Source organism: Carcharodon carcharias, chromosome 10 (assembly GCF_017639515.1).
Source record: "Carcharodon carcharias isolate sCarCar2 chromosome 10, sCarCar2.pri, whole genome shotgun sequence".
Classification (NCBI taxonomy): Eukaryota; Metazoa; Chordata; class Chondrichthyes; order Lamniformes; family Lamnidae; genus Carcharodon; species Carcharodon carcharias.
Window position 1 is genome coordinate 70,293,864 of NC_054476.1, and position 22,973 is coordinate 70,316,836.

Genomic DNA, 22,973 nt, shown 5'->3' on the forward strand with positions numbered 1-22,973 from the left:
TCTCTTCGACCAAGCTTTGGCAGTCCCTCCTGACCTCTCCCAGCCTGTTTTCCTCAAGCCTTTCAAAGAAAGGGCTTGGAGCAGTTCTCTGCATTAAAGGCGCCATATAAATACAAGCTATTGTTGCACAAGAGGCACAATGTCATCTTCCTGTAATGTCCCGCGACGCCAGAAAGCTTATTTAACTACTTAAAACAAGACAAACTCCCTTTAATAAAAGCGTCAAATTATGTTATTATTCAGGAAGTCACAGGATAAGATTTTACACCACACCAAAATACGACTGCCTGATATAGATTGTTGCAAAATAACAAACAAATACAGGTAGTTTCACATCGCAAACTGCAGTCTCCCCGTGAAAAGAGACTGAAGCATTTGGCCTACACAGAAAGTTTAAGGTGGTGGGGGCGGTGGAAGCTGAGACTCTTCCTGATCCCATGTCAGCACAGCAGCGAAATAACACTTACAAACAAATTCAGTTCGGACGAAAGTGCTGGTGATAATTAATGCGATTTGTCAAAAGCGTTTCCAAAGTTGAAGAAGCCCCGGATCGGTTATGTTTAAGGCAATCTGAGAGTGAATGTGGGATGTGGTTACACGGCCGTCTCGCCCACTTATTGGAAAGCGCCCGCGGGTCAATTTCTTCCCGCCTCATAGCACTGTCCCAATAGTCCATTTTGCAAGGTTCTAATGTTAAAATGTTGCGACTTTCCAGCATTCCAATTATAGAACGTTGCGACTTTACGACATTACAAACGTTCCCGAAGCGGCAGCAATAACCTTTGCTACCAAAATCTCCCTCCCTTGTTGGGGTGATGGTTGCAGGCTTCACTGGCTCCTAATACCGGCCCACCAGTTATCGTAACTCGCCTGCAGTCGTAGGCACACGCTCACAGCTGCTTCGGCCGCGAACTATCTATCATGTCCCACACCTGAGCTCAGCTACTGCCAAGTCCCAGAGTGACAGATGGTAACCCCTCAGACCAAGCTAAAGTTCCCGCACCACTGGCTTTCCACACTGCGGCGGAACGAGCTGCAATTTTTGGTAAACTTGTTCCTTTGTTCTTTTGTGTACATCAAGTAAGTGAGCCAGGCCGGGTCATTCTAAAATTAACTTTGAGGGCTGGATATGCTCTTTTTCGATCCACACGGACACAATGGGCCGAATGATCTCCTGTGCCATAAATCTTTCTATGTTAGCATGTGAATTTCCCTGCATGATAATATAAAGGTCTTGAGAAACAAGGCTGACTAAGTAATTCGCTGGTCTAACATTCTTGTCCTGACAGAAGACATGGCAGTGCAGCTCCAACACTGTCTCATGGTCCTGCAGGACAAAAATCGTGGACTTGCGGCTAAACGCTGACGAGGACAGTGACAGGAACGTGCAAGTCCAACTCAACTAAATGTCTCCCAGGGCTGTCCTACATTGCCCCACCTACCATTCGCTATGGAATTGGAATCGTGAGATACATGCAGCACAAAAAAACCAAAACCTCAGCACTGGGCGATAGCAAAGGTAAAAACAAAAAACTGCGGATGCTGGAAATCCAAAACAAAAACAGAAATATCTGGAAAAACTCAGCAGGTCTGGCAGCATCGGCGGAGAAAAGCAAAGTTGACCTTTCGAGTCCTCATGACCCTTCAACAGAAGTAGAAATAGGAAAGGGGTGAAATATAAGCTGGTTTAAGGGGGCAGGGGTGTTGGGACAAGCAAGCAGTGATAGGAGGAGATAACCAAAAGATGTCACAGACAAAAGAACGAAGAGGTGTTGAAGGTGGTGATATTATCTAAAAGAATGTGCTAATTAAGAGTGGAGAGCAGGACAAGCAAGGTAGCTCTCTAGTGGGGGTGGGGTGAAATAAACAAATGGTGGAATACATTTAAAAATAATGGAAATAGGTGGGAAAAGAAAAATCTATATAAATTATTGGAAAAAACAAAAGGGAGGGGGAAGAAACGGAAAGTGGGTGGGGATGGAGGAGGGAGTTCAAGATCTAAAGTTGTTGAACTCAATATTCAGTCCAGAAGGCTGTAAAGTGCCTAGTCGGAAGTAGAGGTGCTGTTCCTCCAGTTTGCGTTGAGCTTCACTGGAACAATGTAGCAAGCCAAGGAAAGACATGTGGGCAAGAGAGCAGGGTGGAGAGTTAAAATGGCAAGCGATAGGGAGGTCTGGGTAATGCTTGCTGACGGACTGAAGGTGTTCTGCAAAGCGGTCACCCGGTCTGCGTTGGGTCTCTCCAATGTAGAGGAAACCGCTTTGGGAGCAACGAATGCAGTAGACTAAGTTGGGGGAAATGCAAGTGCAATGCTGCTTCACTTGAAAGGAGTGTTTGGGCCCTTGGATGGAGTGGACCAGGGTGTCACGGAGGGAACGATCCCTACGGAATGCCGCGGGGTGGGGGGGCTGAAGGGAAGATGTGTTTGGTGGTGGCATCATGCTGGTGTTGGCAGAAATAGCGGAGGATGATCCTTTGAATGCAGAGGCTGGTGGGGTGATAAGTGAGAACAAGGGGGACCCTATCATGTTTCTGGGAGGGAGGAGGTGTGAGGGCGGATGCGCGGGAGATGGGCCGGACACGGTTGAGGGCCCTGTCAACTACCGAGGCTGGAAAACCTCAGTTAAGGAAGAAGGAGGACATGTCAGAGGAACTGTTTTTAAAAGTTGCATCATCAGAACAGATGCGATGGAGGCAAAGGAACTGAGAAAATGGGATGGAGTCCTTCCAGGAAACGTGGTGTGAGGAGCTGTAGTCGAGGTAGCTGTTGGAGTCGGTAGGCTTGTAATAGATATTGGTGGACAGTCTATCACCAGAAATTAAGACAGATTGAGGAAGGGAAGGGAAGTGTCAGAGATGGACCATGTGAAAATGATGGAGTGGTGGAGATTGGAAGCAAAATTAATAAATTTTTCCAGGTCCTGACTAGAGCATGATGCAGCACAGAAGTAATCATCGATGTACCGGAGAAAGAGTCGTGGGAGGGGGCCGGAGTAGGACTGGAACAAGGAATGTTCCACATACCCCATAAAGAGACAGGCATAGCCGGGGCCCATGCTGGTACCCATAGCCACACATTTTATTTGGAGGAAGTGAGAGGAGTTAAAGGAGAAATTGTTCAGTGTGAGAACAAGTTCAGCCAGATGGAAGAGAGTAGTGGTGGATGGGGATCGGTCGGGCCTCTGTTCGAGGAAGAAGCTGAGAGCCCTCAGACCATACCGGTAGGGGATGGAGGTGTAGAGGGATTGGGCGTCCATGGTGAAGAGGAGGCGGTTGGGGCCAGGGAACTGGAAATTGTTGATGTGACGTAAGGTGTAAGAGGAATCACGGATGTAGGTGGGAAGGGACTGGACAAGGGGAGAGAGAATGGAGTCAAGATAGTGAGAAATGAGTTCCATGGGGCAGGAACAGGCTGATACGATTGGTCTGCCGGGACAGTCCTGACAGTCAGTACCTGATTTTGGGTAGGAGGTAGAAGTGGGCTGCCCGAGGTTGGGCGACTATCAGGTTGGAAGCTGTGGAAGGAAGATCTCCAGAGGAGATTAGGTCAGTGACAGTCCTGGAAACAATGGCTTGATGTTCAGTGGTGGGGTCATGGTCCAGGGAGATGTAGGAGGAAGTGTCTGCGAGTTGACACTCAGCCTCCGCGAGGTAGAGGTCAGTGCGCCAGATAACAACAGCACCACCCTTGTCAGCGGGTTTGATGACAATGTTAGGGTTGGACCTGAGAGAACAGAGTGCAGTAAGTTCAGAGAGAGACAGGTTAGAATGGGTGAGAGGAGCAGAGAAATTGAGATGACTAATGCCATGCTGACAGTTCTCAATGAAAAGATCAAGAGAAGGTAAGAATCCAGAGGGAGGGGTCCAGGTTGAGGGAGAATATTAGATGTGGATAAAAGGATCCGTTGAACGGGGAAAGGACTCCTGCCCAAAGAAGTGAGCACAGAGACGAAGGCGGTGGAAGAAGAGTTCAGCATCGTGCCGAGTCCGAAATTCATTGAGATGATGGCGTAAGGGTATGAAGCTAAGTCCTTTGCTGAGCACTGAACATTCAGCGTCAGAGAGGGGAAGGTCAGGGGGTATAGTGGATACACGGCCAGGGCTGGGATTGGAAGATCGGTTGGAGACAGATGGACAGGCAGGGGTGGAGGGTCCTGGATGGGTGTTGGTGTCAATGAGTAGTTGGAGCTTGTGTTCATTAGCACTTGAGAGAAAGAGAAAATGTTTCTTGTTGAAGCATCAGATGAGACAAAGAATAAAATGAAACTACGGGCACGCGCAGCTTTGAAAAAGGGTACGGCGGTGCTGCTGGAGGGAGAGATCGAGTGTGTTCATATGGCGGCGCATGGCACTGAGTGTGGATCTCAGAATGCGACGGGAACAGCAGTCCGAGAAACGTTTTATGTCCCGGAGATACCCGTAATCCTGGGTGGGTTTGAAACATGAGGGATGGAATTTCAGTTGAAATCCATGTCCCTGACTTCGACCCCCCCCCCTGCGAAGACATTGGACAGTCCTCAACCAAATCCACAGAGAGCACATACAATGGGGCTACCTGCTCCACAGATGGAAGATGAGGGACCACCGTGTGATGGTGGCTATGAGTGTCAGGTTGTGGAATACATCACATTAACCTATTCAATAAGATGTATTCCAGTGGACCTCATTTCAGGAGGCCAGCCATCGAATGGATAGTCAAACTACACATCCTATTATAAGACTTTTCCTGTCATACAATAGTACTCGTAACTAACAGAAAGCAAACATCTACATAGCATTTTAGTATTTGCTATATATATCTTTCAAAATTTATAGAATGCTGGAATTTACCTAACCAGGTTTATCGACTACCTACCACTGCCCTCAGCTGCCCTGCTCTGTGAAGGTAAGATATAATTTGATACCCCTCACACTACAGCTGTTACATACAAGAGGGGGGCATTAATTTAAACAGCCTGATTTTTGCTCTCACTGCCTGTCCAAAAACAGAAAGGTGTTTTGGTTTTGATTTCCCCCTTTATAAGCGGTGGTGTCTTTCCCAACCCCTTGGGGTTTCGGTGTGATCCAATTTCTATTAATAACCCCACAGCAAACTTGTGATAGGATGAACTGAGGATTAGTTTATTTGCACACACTAAAATGCGGGAGGAGCATAGGAACATTGCCTCCTTTTCACTCATACAAGAGGGATAGAGAAAGAATTATTTACGGACAAAGACCACAGAGAAAATAATTATTGTTTCATGTGTGTCAAGAGTCCAGAATCAAAAGTCCAATGGTATATTCCTTCACAGAGGTCAGCAGGCTGAAATCTGATGCTAGGTAGTTCACTTTTCCAGTAGAGATGACTTCCACGATGGGACAGCCACACAGAGATGAATCAGTCTTGTAGGTGATGGTACAAAATGTCAAGTAGTTCAAGTAGAAACAGTATAGATGTGGCCAGGCATTCAAACCTGGACAGAACCCCTTTTCTGTGCTGCTGCTTAATAGGTGGAAAGATGGCAGACTGAGCTTTGCAGCTCCACCAGGCAATATTACCGGTTTCACCAGCTAGGAGGGTCATGTCACATGACACTCACCTCTCGACTTCGGATTCTTGAGATGGTTCAAGTTCCAACCATAAAATCTTAATGGGAGGTAGCAGGGTCCTTTGTCCTGGCAGACAATTTAGCTCTGGTTGGCCAGGCCTGGCTTATGAAATGTATATGGCCTTTGTATAATTCCCTTCACGAATAGCAAGGCGGAAGTTCCTGCAATACTGCTAAATAGCCCCTTTTGTTCAGGGTCCCAGATGGACATAGCTTTAACCAATTTAAGAAGGTCAATGTCCAATTTTAGAAATTAGCCATGAGGATATATATATATATATATATATAATAAAAATACAGAGTGTGAGGTCTTAGTTCCATTACACAGCAAATAAACACCTATCAGCAACTAAACTGCAGAACATTTTGCCCCATAATTTCTGTAAATTTGATTTGAATCGAAACTTAAGGAAGGAGGTGATGTTAATAGTTGTATTTGAGCTTGTCATTTTAAGTGGACAAAATGTAAAGCTGAATTAACCCATAATATGACTTAGCAATAAAGCAGTCGCTTTATTTTCACCTGCCAATCCAACCAACAGGTGATGATATAATAAAATAAGCTGTTCTTCATGCTTATGATTTTATGCTTGAAATCTGTAGAAAATGTTTTTAAATTGCAGGTAAAATTTGCTTAGTACTTGAGGAAGTTTGGATAGAGGATGAAGATGTAATGGATTACCACTGTCTTTGTCACCTAATGTTAAAGCACAGCCTTATGTATTTAAATTACTTAAGGGGAAGATGAGGGAGATCATATGGTAGAGACCTGAGCAAACCATTCCTTGCTGTTTAGGTGGGTGGCAGGGAAATTGTGAAGACAGACCAACTCCAGTTGGGAGACAGGTGTTGGCACACAATGGTTTTGGCCACAGGGAACCCACAGGCTTATTGGACTCTGATGGCAGATCCTACAGCACAATATGTGGAATCATGGTTAGTCTAAGTTATCAGGCATGTGTGTGGTTCAGGTTTTCTTTTGGGCCATGAAATCCTGCGATCCAGGATTGGCAGCTACAGAGGAAGGAAAAGGGCACAGTACTCATAAGCGAGATATCAGACTCACGTACAAGGAGACTTCATGGGCTGTGGAGGACGGAGAGGGGAACTGATCTCCCAAAGTCTCACTTTTACCAGTATGGCCTGTTGTAACTTGCATTTTCGATATTGCTCTAACATTACATTCACCTCTGAATGCTTAACTCCCAAAGTGGACAAACAAGAATATTTCCATATAGTCGTTTGGCAGTACAGAAGTTGAGTATTTCTGAAAAAAGAGACATATCTAAGCTTTTTGTCTTGCACTCATCAGGACACTTGCATGAATACCAATGTAAGGGGGAAAAGCAAGAATTTATACTGCCAAGCACTTTGAATGTCAAGGCAGCAGACTAAGCCTCCATCCAAAAAGTTGAGGGGTTGGACGACTGTCTTTGTCTCTCACTCTGTAAAGAGACAGCGTCTTCAGAGGAAATCATGAACAATTAGCTTGAAAATGAAAATAGAATAGTGGCAGATTTCTTTCCTTAAAGGATATCAGTGAGCCAGATGTGTTTTTATGACAATTGATGCCACAACAGTCACCATTACTGAGAATAGCTTTCAATTCCAGAGTTATTACTTGAAATTATGAATTAATTGAATTTAATTTTCACCAGCTGCCATGGTAGGATTTGAACCCATGTGCCCAAAGTATTAAACTGGGCCCCTGGGTTACTAGTCCCATGACATTACCACCACGTCACCATCTGTAGAATAGTGGCAGAGTTGCATCTTTGTTGTTTTTATTGAACGAGGATTGGTAGGAAACCAATGAATCTTATTAAACAAAATAACCGACAGCCATTCGCTGACTCATTCCTCAAGGCAATGTCTTGACCAATCAGGGTCAAGCTGCCTGGTTTAAATTTCAAACAATGCTTGGCAGTTAACTGTCAATTACCATCAGTGGTGCATTCCCTATGGCAACGCCACCTGCCAACCAATCAGCACTCTCCTCACACACAGTGTAAATTGTTGTTTTTGCCCTTATATTGGTATTCTTGCAAGTGTCCTGATGAATGCAAGACGAAAAGCTTAAACATGTTTCTTTTTTCAGCAATATTTCGAAAGTAATTCTGAATGTTGTTTAGGAAATAATTTAATACATTCCCTGACAGTTAATGGCATGGTGATAGAATGGTTCTGTGGGGTGGGGACATGATACCAAGTAGGCCAGTTGACAGGCTGTTTACTTCCGTTACTTTGACCTTACCAGAATGAGAATTGTCAATTACGATTTTCACTATTGTAGTAACATGGATGTAATTTAATAAAGCCGGCAAAGCTTCTGCTAAACAGAAACACAGATACTGTAAGTTGCTTAATCAAAAGGAAGGCATTTTGTTCGGGTGGAAACTTTGAATGTCAAGTCAACAGGCTAAGCCTCCACCAAAATGTTCAGGGGTCGGAGGACTCTCTTTGGCTCTCACTCTCTGAAGAGACAGCATCTTCAGAGGAAATCATGAACAGTTAGCCTGAAAGAAAGTGGAGAATAGTGGCAGAGTTGCACCTTTATTGTTCTTATTGAATGAGGATTAGTAGGAAACCAATAATTCTTATTGGTGAAACTATTCTGCTTGTTCATGTATTTTGTAATGGTTTATGATGCGTTGTCTTGCTAGGCTACTTTTCAATCCACCTTCCTTACAGACAAGGAGATATACATGGCAGAATCCAGAATCCAGCACAGGCAACAAGTATTCAACTTATGGCACCACACCCCACCCCCCCATCCCACCCCCAGCCACCTCCCCACCCCCACCCCAACCCCAACCCCAACCCCACACCACATTGTTATTTAACTGTGAAGTAAAGACAGAGTTCAGATCATATGAATGTGATGTCCACTTTAATTTGCACTGAGTAATGTTGTAGCCAAGAGACTATCTAGTGTAAAACATGCAATACTTTAACAGAAGTGCATGGTGCTGTGAGGTGCTGTTTTGTTCTGCGTCCCAAACAATGCTGGCAAGCTAGCCTTCAAAGCCTTAGAATGCTGGCTACATAAAATAACACCAAAAAGCATTCATTGTAGGGTACTGTATTAAATGTGTCTGCTTTTATTTTTTAATTCATTTTCAGATTGTGTATGTCGCTGGTGATTCTGGCATTTATAGCTAGTTGCCCCGATTATGGCAATTTTATATAGTGGCTTACTTGGTCATTTCAGAGGGCAGTTAGAAACCAGCAGGATTTGTGAGACTGGAGTCACATTTAGGCCAGATCAGGTCAGGGCAACAAGTTCTCTTCTCTAAAGGATGCAATTAGCCAGTTGGGCTTTTATGGTTTAGTAGCTAAATGTTGCCTGTACGAATAAATAAGAAAGGGAACAAGACGTGAGGATTATACTAGATCTGAGCTTGGAGGATATCTGTGGTTTCACATTTCCATTATTCCACAATACAGAACTCTTCTGTATTTCTCCACCAGTAAGAGGTTCTAACAGAAAATGGGTTCTTATAGAGGTGCTATTAATCTTGGTTCATTGGTCCCTTTGGCAAACTCAAAGTTCGTATTAAAGAGTTTCTGCTGTCAGTCATAGTTAAACCTTTCTCTAATCTTCCCGTTTGTACTGAGGCAGGAAGACCAAAAAGTATCCTTCAATAGTAATTAAACCGTCAACCATGAACATACAGACATACCAAAGCTAGCAACATTTTAAACTCGAGAACGTTTCTTACTTTCGATGTTGACAGCTCCATTCCTACAATGAAATGTTCAGGTCATGTTACTTAGCTTTTCCCTGCTGTCGCGTATTGCAAAGACACCTAAGTGCGGTTCAAAAACTTCCGGCCAATGGGGTAAAGGATTACTCAGCTGCCTGTACGATTGGCTCAGAGCTGTTTGGGAACGGCCAATGGTATTGCAGGAGGCCGGCACATCATCTTTATGTCTAGGAGTCAGGACGAGGCTCGTTCTTTTCCGCTCCGAGCGAGTGCGTGAGGAAACAGAATAGCGGAGCTTGACTCGTTTCCCAAGTAAGTTCAGGCCCCACCTGGGTCTCTGAATCCCCCCACCCCAACCACCAGTAAAAACCTTCACCCCGAGGCCTGCGGGAACCGCACACTCTCAGCTGTTTCTAAGGGATAGAGATGTGAAGGAGGCTGAGGCCTAGAACGAGGCAGACAGGCTTTCGAGGGGAGGAGGAAGCACTCGGGGCCCTAATATCAACCTCAAACCGCCCAGTGTTTGCTCCGGAGGGGGTTTTGCTGCCTCTAATTGCCGGTTGATGAGCAAGTGAAGGCGCTTACAATGGGGTTCTCCCCTTCTCCCTTTCCCGCCCCAGCTCCATGTGCGCGCGGCCTCCACGTGGATTCGAACAGCCTCGATTGTTACGTAGCCGGAAAAAGTGTCGCCGCGTTCGATTGTGGAATGTTGGCGGCGGCGCCTCCTGTTCCATGGGGCGGCCTCGCGCTTTGTGTGTTACCCGGGAGCTGCGCTATGCCCCCTGAGCCGTGATCCTCAGCAAGCCTCCCAGACAAGGCCCAGAGAGGCCTGCAGTGAGAAGCTGCCCCTCACTCTCGCCACTCGGGAATCTCATTATTACAACAGATTGCAACCTCCATTCTATAATTATGCATCGTCTAGTTGTGCAAATAGGGCAGTATTTTTGACAAGTTGAACTAACACATGCGTGGTTATAACACATATATAACCCAGGCATACATTACGTGAATTCAGCATTTTTATTTGCCTGTTAATTTGAAAGCCTTGAGAAGTGGAGGTGTAAGAACGTTTTCAATTTGAACGAAAGTTTTTGTGGATGTTTTGTTGTAAAATGGCCCGATTATTATTTTTTCACCCAATTTCTTGGAATCTACTTCAAGAAGCTTTAATATGCAGCCTGTGTTGCATTAAGCATGTGGTTGTAGAGATGGGTTGACGATCTGCTTATAAATGAATGTTTGGGGTGGCGAGTAAGGAAGCAAGCCTCTCTTTCCAGCAAATAAATATATTTTAAAACACTGCCAGAGAATCCTATTTTGGGAGGATTTTTTTTTCCATCTGTACTATATGACAATATTTATTAAGCTTATATTTAAAGTGTGTTCTTGTGTCTCTCCCACTGCAAATTTTAATGGATCTTCCTTTACCTCCTACCACTGAAGGCAGTCTCATTTATTGCCATAACTGTTTTTGTTGGGTCTACTAGATTGGGGCCCTGATTTGCTAGCCTTAACTATGAACTGCTTAGTAATAGTCATTTAATAAATAAATTACTTCAAAATTACCTAGTGGTTGGTGAATAGATACACAGCCTGAGGACAGACTGGGAGGTGGGTTCAGTGCTTAGGCATCAAAATGTGATGTCTTGGCACTGGCTGAGTTGTTGCCATATTTTGTGCCTCTCTGGTTGTCAATCCTGTCCAGTGAAATTACAAACAAAATTGCCATGACTCTTACTGGATTCAGATTTAACAGAGGACCAGTCAGCAGAAGAAATTATAGAACCTGCACAGCTGGTCAGCAAAGTAAGACGATGACTTATCCCACTAGCTCTGTGTATTGTGGTTTGATAATCTTTGATGCTGATTGCTGTTTAGTGAGCTTAGAGGATCAGAAAAAACAGATTCTCTTGTCCACAAATGTGCTTTACCTGTACTGTTCCAGCAGCAGCTGAGCAGAGGGTGTCTGGTATTGCTGCTGTAAGGTTGTAACAACTAGGTTAAGAGCACTTTTGGCAGAGGTCCTGGAGCACTGTGATGACAGTCTGGTGGGGAAGAAGGGAAGTATGGCTGCTGAAGGTAGAAATGTATTGCTATGATCAAAAGCTGTTCTGTTAATGTTGCAAACTCTAGCAAAGTTTCCATTATGGCACTGCCACACAGACAACTGACTGTGGTATGTACCCATCACCACTATTAGCAGATTTTGTATGTGTATATATTAATATACATATACACACACCAATCTCTGGGGAAGAGTTCCACGGACTCATGCCATCTAGATATATATTTTATGAAAAATGTTTAATGTGGTAAGCCCCCCCACCCCACCCACCAAAAAAAACTAACGGCAACTAATGACTGGTACTGTCTCAGTACTTTCAGGAGAAGGGCGATAATTGAATATTTTCTCTTGGGTCAATCAGTTTTCAAAAATAGCTAAACTGTAGATTGATGAAAAGTGCAGAGAGATCAGGAATTTGAGCTTTGAGCAGAAGGGTAAATACAATAGGGATCCTAGAGTATAATTTTTCTATAAATATAACAGAAGTTCGGTTCTTCCTTTTAGAATGCGTTACGTTGCAGCTTACCTTCTTGCCGTGTTGGGTGGCAATGAAGCCCCATCTTCAAAGGATATCAAGAAGATTCTTGACAGTGTTGGTATTGAAGCTGATGATGAACGATTGAATAAGGTATTGTGATTTTGTCTGTACTTGAGTTCTCAAATTGGCTGGATTCCCACTTTCTCTGGAGGTAATGCTCTTTTAAATGAATTTCAGGTCATCAGTGAGCTGAAAGGCAAGAATGTGGATGATGTCATCACTGCAGGTAAGCAACCTTGTTTGAAATGCAGATTCTCGCTAATATTGGGTGTCTGGTTGAGTTGGGTATCTAGTGTTGAGGTATTCGCTAAGTGCACACGATTACCATGGTGAAAAAAGAACAGCTATGAAATGTGATTCCTGCACCAACAATGAAATATGTGCATGTAATCATACAATTCTTACTGTAAACTAGTGGCCCCAGTTACTGCTTTTTATCTGATATTTTGATTGAGGTTAGTGTGACAGCTTAGTTTTATAACAAATTTTACATGCAAATAAACATCTCAGCCATTTAGAAGATGGACATGCACTCTCTTGCCTATGCCTGCAATATTGCCTATGCCCCCCAATATTCTGTCCCTATTCCAAAGCATATGTCAGCAGAGGGCATTCTTGACATAGCTGGTCAGCACAGGTAAAATCCAGAAATCTGGAAAACACAGGGTGTAGGTTGTAGGGACTAATTGCATGCTAGAAGGGTTATGTTGCAGGTTAAGAACAATGTAGCAAGATGAAGTGATTTTGGAGCAATGCACCGAGTTTGAACATTGTTAGAAGAGGCAAGGTTGAGTTGCTAGTGTACATGAAGGTGATAATAGAGCTGGAATAGATTTAATTTAACAGCCCTTGGTTATAACAATTAGCTTAGAGATGGATCCCTTCTCATTGCATAAGAGATTGCAATAGTGATCACAATTATAACAAATATCCTGTGATTTTGGTGTTAATGCACAAGGACTTTTGGTCAGAGGGCCTTTGGAGAGGTGACTGTTGGATTGCAATGGCATATTGTGGGACCTTGGACAGAATGGTTGCTTGCGTGGGAAGAAACTTAATAGACCTTTGATAAAATATCTGACAATGGACCATGAGCATGGGATTAAAGGCACAATGGTAGTGGGGGATACTAAATTGGCTACGAAATGAAAGCTGAGTGTATAGGTGAACGGTTGTTTTCCAGACTGAAGGGAAGTGTACAATGGTGTTCCCTTGTGGTTTGTATTAAGCCCACTGCTCTTTTTGGTATGTGACCTGGACTTGGGCATACAATGTTTGCAGATAACCCAGAACTTGGAAGTGTAATGAACAGTGAAGAGGATGTTGGAAGACTTATGTTTAAAGACATGTGATTCAGTGCTGAGTAGCATGAAGTGATGCATTTTGATAATGAACTATGAACTAAATGGTGCAATTTTAATAAGGGTGCGGGAACAGAGTACTGGGGATTTACCTAATGAATCATTGCAGGCGGCAGAACAAGTAGATCAGGTTGCTTTATAAATAAAAGTATAGATTACAAACATTAAGAAGTTGTGCCGAACCTTCATAAATCACTGCTTAGACCCCATCTGTAATATTGTCCAGAGCATTGTTGTGCATTGTTCAGGATGGATATCAAGGCCTTAGAAAGGATGTAGAGGCGATTTACCTGATTGTTACCAGGGATGGGAAGCTTCAGTTATATAGAGAGACTTGAGAAGTTGGGGTTGCTCACCTTAAAGGAGAGAAGGTTAGGAAGAGATTTGATAGAGGTGTTCAAGAGTAAGAGAAACTGTTTCCTGTGTCAGTAACCAGAGGACACAGATTTAAGATAATTGGCAAAAAAGAGATGAGAAATAATTTTACACATTGATGATCTGGAATGTGCTGGCTGAAGGGCTGCTGGAGGCAGATTCTGTAACGGCTTTAGGGGAATTTGGATACATACTGGGAGGGGAAAATTGCAACGCAGCCGAATGGCATAATGGGCCAAATGGCCTCTTATGTAGTATTCTTGGTGGGTTCTTTCCTACAGTAAAGGAGAATTTGATGTATGGAGTAAATAAATCTTGAAGGTTTTGCGAACCTAATTTTTTAGCACTATCCCTTAGCAGTGCAGGGAAGGAATGGTCTCTTCACAAATCTCTCCTCTGTGACTAGGTGAAGAGCAATAATTAGAATAGTCAGAGTTCCCCTCTTGTGCCATGGGGAACATTTTTCTTTTTCCTTCTCCAGCTGCGTATATCCTGTGGCCAAGGATGAGTTTCTCATTGATGGGAATAAAATGTGTTCCTTCCTCATTGATTTTGTATGAGAGAATGCAACTAAATGTTTTGGTAGTTGAACATGGGGTTTTGGAAGCTTCCGGTTAACGTTGAGGTGAGTTGGGTAGAATTGTAAGCCTTGGCTTATTGATGAATTCTTGGCTCAGACACAGGTTGTGGTATCAAGCCCCAGAGTTGAAGACAATCTAGGCTGAAACTTCAGTGCAGTACTAAGGGATTGCTGAGACAGGCAATGCCATTTTTCAGCTTGGATGTTAATCAAGGCCCACATCTGTACTTAAGGTGGGCATCAAAAATCCCATGGTAGTATTCAAAGAACTGGGGAGGTCTCTGAGTACCCTCAGCCAACATCACTAAAACCAAGTATCTGGTCAATATCTTAGTGGTTTCTGGACCTCACTTCACTGTGTTCCCTATATTACAATCATGACAGCACTTCGGAGATGCTTCATTGCCTGTGAAATGATAGTTTTTGCTTCCTGGGGCTCTGTTTTTGCTAGTGCTTTTGCTGACTGCCATTTATAGGGTTTCAGACCAACATCTAACACACTAGTTTATTTTCCCATAAGTGTCACTTGTACTTGCTGTTGCTTGTCATTATAGATTGTTTAACATCTTTTTGATAAGAAAGTACTTGTGTTTATGCAACACCTTTCACATCCCCAAGGCATCGCAATACAATTTACAGACAATGATGTACTTTTGAAGTTTAGTCACTGCTGTAAAGTAGGGAAGCATGGTAGCTAAGCTCTGCACAGCAAGCTCCCACAAATGAAAATGAGATAATGAATTTTTTGGCTGATCTTGAGATGAATGTTGGCCAAACACTGGAGGGGGGGAAGGAGCCTCTGTTAAACCTTTCCTCGGAAAGACATTGTCGCATTGGAACGTGAACCTGGATTGTGTTCAAATCTTGGGTGAGACTGATTCAGAAGCAGGAGAGCTATCACTATGCCAAGGTTTAAATAATGCAATGTTTTTAATATTCAGGTGAAAGTTCTTCTGAATTTAGTGTGTGGACTGTTAGGAGGGGGGCAAGAATAATGTGCTTCAATGTGTAATCACTGAATGAGGCAGAGATGCGCTAGAGGATAAATGGAAATCTGTTGGGATATCCAAGTTCTTTACAACAAAATTAGGTGCTGAGAAAGGAAATCGAGAATTGGTTGAAAGGGCTGGGTGATGTTATAATAAAAATGATGTCATGGGAAAATGTCAGGGTTGGGACAGATATGTGCAAAGATGTTTAGGAAAATTGAAGGGTTAGCAGGCATCCTAGAACTTATAGGTCAAGCCCAAAATAAAACATTAGAGATAGGAAGATTCAATAACATGATGGCTCAACTCACTTTCCCACCCTATCCACATAACCTAGGTTTTCCGGAGTGCCCAAAGATCTATTGATCTGTCTCTTGAATATATCCATCGATTCAGCATACACAGCCCTCTGAGGTTGAGAATTCCGAAGAGTCACGATCTTTTGTGTGAAGAAATTTCTCCTCGTCTCTTGTCCTAAATGGACAAAGCCTTGTCGCAAGACTATGGCTCTTGGTCTAGAAGCACTGACCATTGGAAACGACCTCCCCGTATCTGCCATGCCAAAACCTCTAACGTTTCCCCTCATTCTCCAGAGTTTAGGCTAGTAATATGCAACTTCTCCTTTCATCCCAGGAATCAATCTAGTGAACTTTCATTGCACCCAGTCTAAGACATTTTTGGACATTAGCAGGGAGACCAAAAGTGTACACTATACTCCAGATGTGGGTCTAATGAAAGCCCTACCTAACTTCAAGATTTTTGTACCCTTGTACACTGCCCACCCTCTTGAAATAAACATACAACTCGCTTCCTAATTGCTTGCTGTACCTTCATTTTAAATTTGTGATTCATGTACAATGACCTTGCAATTCCCCTGATACCAACATTTTACTAGTCTAGCTATTCTTCACAATTTTCACAAGTACTGATCCATTGTGTTAACTAATTGCCTCATCTTTAGGCAATGCCAAGCTTGCAAGTGTCCCTGCTGGAGGTGTTGCAACTGCTGGTGCTACAGGTGGTGCTGCTCCAGCTGCAGCTGCTGCTGGTAAGTGCTCGATGCTGCGTGTTATTTTCAGGCTGTCTGTTTGTATTGAGGATTGGGGAGTGAAAAGGTAAATGTACAATGGAATTTAATGCACTAGTTAACTTGCAGCCTGATAGCAGTGAGGGAAATGTTAAGAGTGTGCACCAAGTATTATTGATTTACATGCACTTTGTGAACATATGAAAACAATTAAACCAAATCAACAAAATTGGGATAAATCAGGCACAGCCCCTAATTCAGGTCAGCTGTAAAACCAAGGACAAAAATTTAAAGGAACAAATCCGTAGTTTGGCACGTTTATGTGCTTAGCTGCCGGCTGAACCAGACATTGTGAGATTTGAACTCTTGATCTTGGGGTTACAAACCCAGTCCCATAACCACTTGGCTACTTAGGCCAAGCTGTTTTCGTTTGGTTCTTAAATCAGGCACTTGAATGTTGCAATGACTTATTTATTCTGGTACATTTGTATGTCAGGTGTGGGTTTACTGGTTTGTGGCCACAACCAGTTAATTATCTCTAAATATCAGCATGTGTGTGATTCTGTTAACATTCAAGGCTATGGGCCAAGTACTGGTAAATAGGATTAGGTAGGTAGGTTAGGTGTTTTTCTCGTGTTGGTGCAGACTCGGCCAAAGGGCCTCTTCTGCACTGTGATTCTGATTCTGTTAACATTCCAGAAGCAAGTTGGCTATGTTCAACTAATGTGCCCACTTACACTATGCACTGTATTGTAAAGCACTGGGTTTGATTGTTTTCGAAAATATGTGATGCACCCAGCATTACAGATAAGAATTGGTGGCATTTAAGAATGGCCCCTTGTGAGAGATGTCAGGGCGTTTGACATCAGTGGCCACTGCAACATGTCAGCTGGCTCAGCAAAGGGTCTGCTAACCTGATTGGCAACTTCTGGTGGCTTTGTCACAATGTTCAATCACCTTTCGAACAAAGGATTTTTTTGGCTTGTTTTTCTTATGTCGGGTATTGGGGATGGGCAATAAATGCTGGCCTAGCCAACCATGTGCACATCCTGTGAAAGAATAAAATAAATTCACTAAGTCATGTGACTATGGAAATAAAGATCTTAGTTTTTTAACTTTTTCATTTTTTTTTCAGTTGAAGAAAAGAAAGAGGAAAAGAAGGAAGAGTCTGAAGAATCAGATGATGACATGGGCTTTGGTCTCTTTGACTAAATACAAAACTGTCTTTAAAATAAACTGTTCTGTGTTCTAATAGAATGTCCCTTGTATTTGTACAGTGGTACAGTTTATAATATGGGGTTACGGGCAGGACAACAAGTGAGCAGTAAAAGGCATAAATGGAATGTGGATTTGCTTGTGCTCCAAGGACAGAGCTACCACATTTGCTGTTTGAGCTGCAGTTTGTACCTTCTGTACAGACCAAAATAAATTGAGGGAATGGGAGAATGATGGGTTGAAGACAAGATTTATAGCTCTTGTCCTCCTTTCTCTGCCCTTATTTCCCAATTCAGAGGAAGGGTCTAAAACCAGAAACATTACATGCACTGACTGACATATGTATTTTTACCATTTTTTGACTCCAAATGGTTTAGTATGCCAGAATACTGTATAGTTGGGACTGAGTTGTACAAATGAGAATTGAGGCTCAATTCCTACTCAACTTGTCTTCATCACTGACAATGCAAAGGGATTCTGTGGTTGGCCTCAGTATCACTTTCCATCTCTGAATGGTTGCCACTTGTGTAGACATAGGGTGCAACCTGGCTTGGTAGAAGGGCTGTTAATAATTCCATCTGGGTTCTCAAAGGCAAGTTTGTGCATCAAGTACCTAAAGATTGTTGCCCTTTAAGTGCCCTACCCTCTGCCTCCATTGCTACAAGCTGAGGGAATTGGGAAGCGAAGAAAATGAGTTTTACCTGGAGAGGAATTATCGATCTTTAGCTGATGTGCTGGTGCACACAGCTGTTGTGATGGGTGATGTACAGTGCTGCCTTTGTTTTTGCAGTGCCATTTCTGAAATGTGGATCTGTGCCAGCACAAGCAATAGGGTATTGGGGGGGGGGGGGTGTGTATTAAAGACCTGAGCAAGATTGAAACTCTGCAGAATAAAAGGGATTGAATGGGCTAAATGAGTTTTGTGGGGGGGTGGGGGCGGGTGGAGGAAGTATGTTTCACTTTAATAGTGAAGGAGGACTTTGTGGTGCTTTTCAAGCTGCTTGCCTCCAACACAATTGCATCTTGGAGACTGAGGGTACTGAAAGTATAGTGCACTTATTTACTGCAATTGGACTGTTAAATAAATGTCCTGCTCAAGACTGACCAAACAGTGGGGTTTGGAGACGGACGATCCATAAGCATCTCACTTATCTTTTAGAATCTCTAGTGGTATCTGTGCAAATCACGGCAGCTGGGTTGTGTGCATTAAAATAGGATTAGATGAAGTCAAGTGGGAGGAGGCCTGTGTGGAGCGTTTACACTGACAGACCAGTTGGGCTGGGTGGCCTGTTTGTGCAGTAAATTCAATGTGAAAGAATGGTGTCAGATGTTTGATAATGGCAATTATGTTTATTCCAAACTCTCATAACACAGTTCATTGGGGAAAATATCCCATTTTAGTAGCATGCAACCTGTTGAGTGATTTCAGCTGGGTTAGAAGTTGGGCCATGGCAATTGGCCTGTGGACTAATGAAGGGGAAAATTGGTGTTCTTGGTCAACTATCGGGAGTCTTTGGAAATGCATTGAGTCAAATTGTCTGGACACTTGGATTTATGGTGTAAGAACTTGTTTTCAGTGTGTAAATATATAGAGAGTTTATTGGATATTTTGACACTGGGCTGCAGCCTTGTGGACTGGAAGCCCATTCCTTTGTGCCTTTCTGTATCCAAATTGTACTGTATTTTTCGTACTCATGTTTTGTGTAAGCTGCATGTGATTCATGTCAGCATATTTTGGGAGATTTAGAGGGCGTAAACTTGGCCTTGAATGTATCTGAATCTTATGATGTAGCCTGGAAACATTGATGTGTTTTGCCTTGTATATACAACCCAGTGAAACATCATCAGGCCAATGTTATGGCTCATTTGCCAGTTTAATGATGGCATGTTTTGCCAAAGGCACTTTATTTATAGGCACAAAAGGGAATAATTGCTGTACTTGCAACAAGCAATGTCAAATGTGGGATCTTGCATGTGAAGTCCAGCTCTCTTCTGCTCCCTGGTTGGCCCATTCAGTGTGGTGTTAGCCATAGCCTCTTGCCTCTTAAGTAGATAGATTTAAATAGATTTCTAGACTCTAAAGCCATCAAGGGGTATGGGCCGAGTGTGGGAGTATGGTGTTGAGGTAGAGGATCAGCCATGATATGAATGGTGGAGCAGGCTCGAGGTGCTGTATGATCTGCTATTTTCTGCTTCTGTTTTTAAGTTTGAAAGTTGTGGGCCAGAGTTCAACACAAACATCTAGGCTGATGCTTTAGCGAAGTACTGAAGGAGTGCTGTCTTTAGGATGAAATGTTAAACTGAAGCCCCATCGCTCCTCAAGTGAACATATAAGATTCCATGGCACCATTTTGAAGAAAGTGAAAGGCACTATTATAAATGCAAATTCTACCTTTGGACAAGGCAACCTGCTGCAGTGTCTTAATGCCACTTATTGATTTGGAGAGCCAAGGAAAGCTAGCTGACTACCTATTTAATGTGCTTGGCCTCTTCAACTAATCCATGAGACAGATGTGAAATATGCTTTCTTCATTAGTATTGCCCTAATGATTTTAACTAGGTTTCTTTAAAGAGCTGCGATATATGTACATGCCACAAAATGGTGCAGGACTTAATTGTCAGGAACAAAATCCTGATTAAACAAAAGTACTTGACGCTTGGTTTACAAATTTTTATCATAATTGGTTTGTAATTGGATTAAGTATTTTGGACTAATATACTTTTCTGCCTCCTGTACAAGTTAATTCCTTGCTGAGTTATGGCTCCATATGCAGCCTCCAGTAGCTCACTTAATGGGCTATTCATGTGTGAACATTAACAAGCTATTTGATGCCAATTATATTACAGCGCAGCATGATACTCCAATCTGCTTGTTTGAGTTTTTCAACAAGATCTTTACACATCAAATCTCTTTATTTAAGATAAAATGCAACATTAATTTTACCAACTTAATATCCAATAGACCATTTTGGCACTGTTATCACATATGAGCTTGGTAGCTACAGTCAAACGATGTCCTAAGTTGACAAGTCAATACATCAGTAAAACTAGGCAAGCATTTTTTCCTTGCCTCTTTCACCTTCCCTATACTTCAAAAAAAAACCAACAAATTAATCACCTTTCCTATGGGCGGTCACTCCTGGTGGTACAAGTCCATTGCTGCACTTGATTATCAACATTATCAGGTTGTTATCACTTAACAGTTTATGGGGCCTGAATTGGCTGCCATGTTTCCTACATTACAACAGAGACTAAACTTCAAAAATACTTAATTGGCTGGCTGTAAAGCACTTAAAAGTATGTCCTGGGGTCATGAAATATGCTGTTTTAATGTAAGTCTTGTTTTAATTGGCTTTTTCATGTAAGCCAAGTCATTGAGTGTGAGAAGGCTTTTCAACCATTTGGTATTAAGGAGTTGCAGTTAAGCCCAGGAGCATTTGATGACCACACTAATTTTTTTTTAGAATAAACTGGTTGTTTGAAGCGGGGATCCTGACAAATATGTCTTGTCCCCAAGCCTGTGTACACTCAGCTTAACTGTAATGTTCCAAAGTCCTTATTAGCAGAGATTAAACTGACTCAATACAGAATAGAGATAGGTAGAACCTTTGTGGTTTGTATAACTCCCAATTCAATATAATCTGCATTTAATGGGCTAGTGGAGAAAATCCAAAATAAATTCCAGTGGGCCCCAGTTTATTCTCAAGATGAATTCCCATTTGTCCAATCTATTTTTAATGTTTAAACTTGGTGGATATGTATGTGAACAACTCAACAAATGGTCTATTAATTGATTTGATCTCTCAGCCTTGGTATAATTGGCTAAGCAGGTGCTGAGAGGTGAACACTAGTGGTGACTTAATAATTAAATTGTCACTTTCTCCTCCACTGTTTGCCTAGCCCTGAAGAACCAGTTGGATTATTACAAGAGTTCTTGGGGTTGTCAGTTCAGAGACCAAAGTATTGTATGGTTCGTATTGAATATGCAGTACTTTCATAAGCTTAAAGGAGGACATAATGCTGGGCCATTGTAGAGCAGCTCAAGTCTGCTGAGGTAGAGAATAGTATGCGATGTGAGGTGGGGAGCTGGTTAGAATGAAAGTCAGACTCTTTCTCAAAGGGCAATCAGAGTTGGCCTTTTCCAGGCCATTCTCCCAGCGCACAATAACATGGAGTGACAAAAAAACTACAGATACTGAAAACCTGTAACAAATCAAAAGTACTGGAAGCACTGGGGTCAGGTAAGAGCATTTAGAAAGGAATAGAATAGGGAGAGAACACTGACTTAGCAAAAAGTATAGAATGACCAGTGAAATGCTCAGTTGGGGATAAGGAATTGGTTAAAGGGCAGAAGTGATAAGTGCAGGAGGCGTAATGAGAGAAATGATGCAGGATGAGGAGGGATATTTTAGTTGAATGGGAAGCATAAAAAAAAACTGAAGTAGAGCAGATTCTTTTGACCTAAGTCTGGTGGAAGAAAAATGTAGGTTGACACTGAAAGGCTCAGATCACCCTCCAACCTAACTTTGATTGGAGGTGAGGGGCCTCATCAGAAATATGTCCCAAGATGCATCACAGGAGCATTATTAAACAAAGTGTGATGCTGAGCCACATATATTGGGTCAGATGATGAAAAGCTTAATCAAATGAAATAGGTTTGAAGGATTGTCTGGAAGGAGGTAAAAGGTGTGGGGAGAGAATTCCAGAACTTGGAGCTGAGGTAGCTGAAGGCACGGCCAGCAATGGTGGAGTAATTAAAATCAGGGTGGAGGGAGGTGCACAGGAGGCCAGAGTTAAAAGAACACACGTCTCTCAGATGGTTGTGGGGCTGGAGGGAATTACAGAGATGGGGAGGGGCAAGGCCATGAAAGGATTTGAAATATCTACGTGTAAATGCAATCACTCGAAATATGTTTTGAAAGTTGGTTCAGCTACCATATCGTTTTGTCACTAACCGTGCTAGAGACACATTATTAAACATTTTGTTGTAAGTTTTATATTACCTATGCTATTTGTGAGCCCTGCCCATCTAATCTGTCCAGATAATGAAAAGAGCTGGACATTCACAGCAATAAAAATCAGGAAGCTATTGTTATGACTTTGAAAGTAACTGTTGTATTACAAAAACATCAAAGCAGTGCAAAGAATAAAATGTTGAATTCTGTAATGTTGACAGCCAAGCAACTACAAGTTGCTGTCATGTAGTGGCTTTTAACATGGTAAAATGTCTTGAGGTGCTTCACAGGAGAATTATCAGGCAAAATTTGATGTTGAGCTACAGGGTGGGTGACAAAAGCTTGTCAAAAAGGTAGATATTTTTTACTGGCCTAATGGAGGAGAAAAACAGAAGTTTAGGGAGGGAATCCCTGAGTTTAGGGCTGAAGACATGGCCATGAGTGGAGGAACAAGGGAAATCGGATGTACAAGAGGTCAGAATTATACAAATGCAGAATTCTCAGGTAGTCTCTACTCGTTCACTGGTAAGGCAGCGTTTGTTGACTTGCTAGGCCATTTCAGAGGGCAGT

The 22,973-nt window shown here is 42.6% G+C and overlaps 2 protein-coding genes across 3 annotated transcripts in view; one reads left to right on the forward strand and one right to left on the reverse strand.

Annotated features, from left to right (window-relative positions):
• The window catches only part of pidd1 (p53-induced death domain protein 1), an 87,671-nt gene extending 78,280 nt beyond the window's left edge, over positions 1-9,391 (reverse strand). Inside the window, exon 1 of one of the 2 annotated variants that reach the window (XM_041196494.1) lies at positions 9,314-9,391. The gene's annotated coding sequence lies outside the window, so the exon portion shown is untranslated. Of the gene's footprint in view, positions 1-467; positions 1,006-9,313 lie in introns of those variants that run through there. The other variant, XM_041196493.1, reaches the window with a different exon arrangement.
• Positions 9,392-9,480: 89 nt separating this feature from the next.
• LOC121283553 (60S acidic ribosomal protein P2-like) lies at positions 9,481-17,485 on the forward strand. The gene is made up of 5 exons (XM_041198273.1): positions 9,481-9,610; positions 11,868-11,991; positions 12,079-12,127; positions 16,168-16,254; positions 17,369-17,485. The coding sequence occupies exons 2-5, from the start codon at positions 11,869-11,871 to the stop codon at positions 17,443-17,445; spliced, it is 336 nt and encodes a 111-aa protein (XP_041054207.1). The 5' UTR covers positions 9,481-9,610; position 11,868; the 3' UTR covers positions 17,446-17,485.
• The last annotated feature ends 5,488 nt before the right edge of the window (positions 17,486-22,973 follow it).

What these genes read in the sequence shown, in the direction of transcription:
- LOC121283553 (XM_041198273.1), top strand. Translation starts at nt 11,869, where the DNA reads ATGCGTTACGTTGCAGCTTACCTTCTTGCCGTGTTGGGTGGCAATGAA. An exon ending in ATGATGAACGATTGAATAAG is followed by an intron (nt 11,992 to 12,078) that starts GTATTGTGATTT and finishes AATGAATTTCAG; the next exon opens with GTCATCAGTGAGCTGAAAGG. An exon ending in TCCAGCTGCAGCTGCTGCTG is followed by an intron (nt 16,255 to 17,368) that starts GTAAGTGCTCGA and finishes TTTTTTTTTCAG; the next exon opens with TTGAAGAAAAGAAAGAGGAA.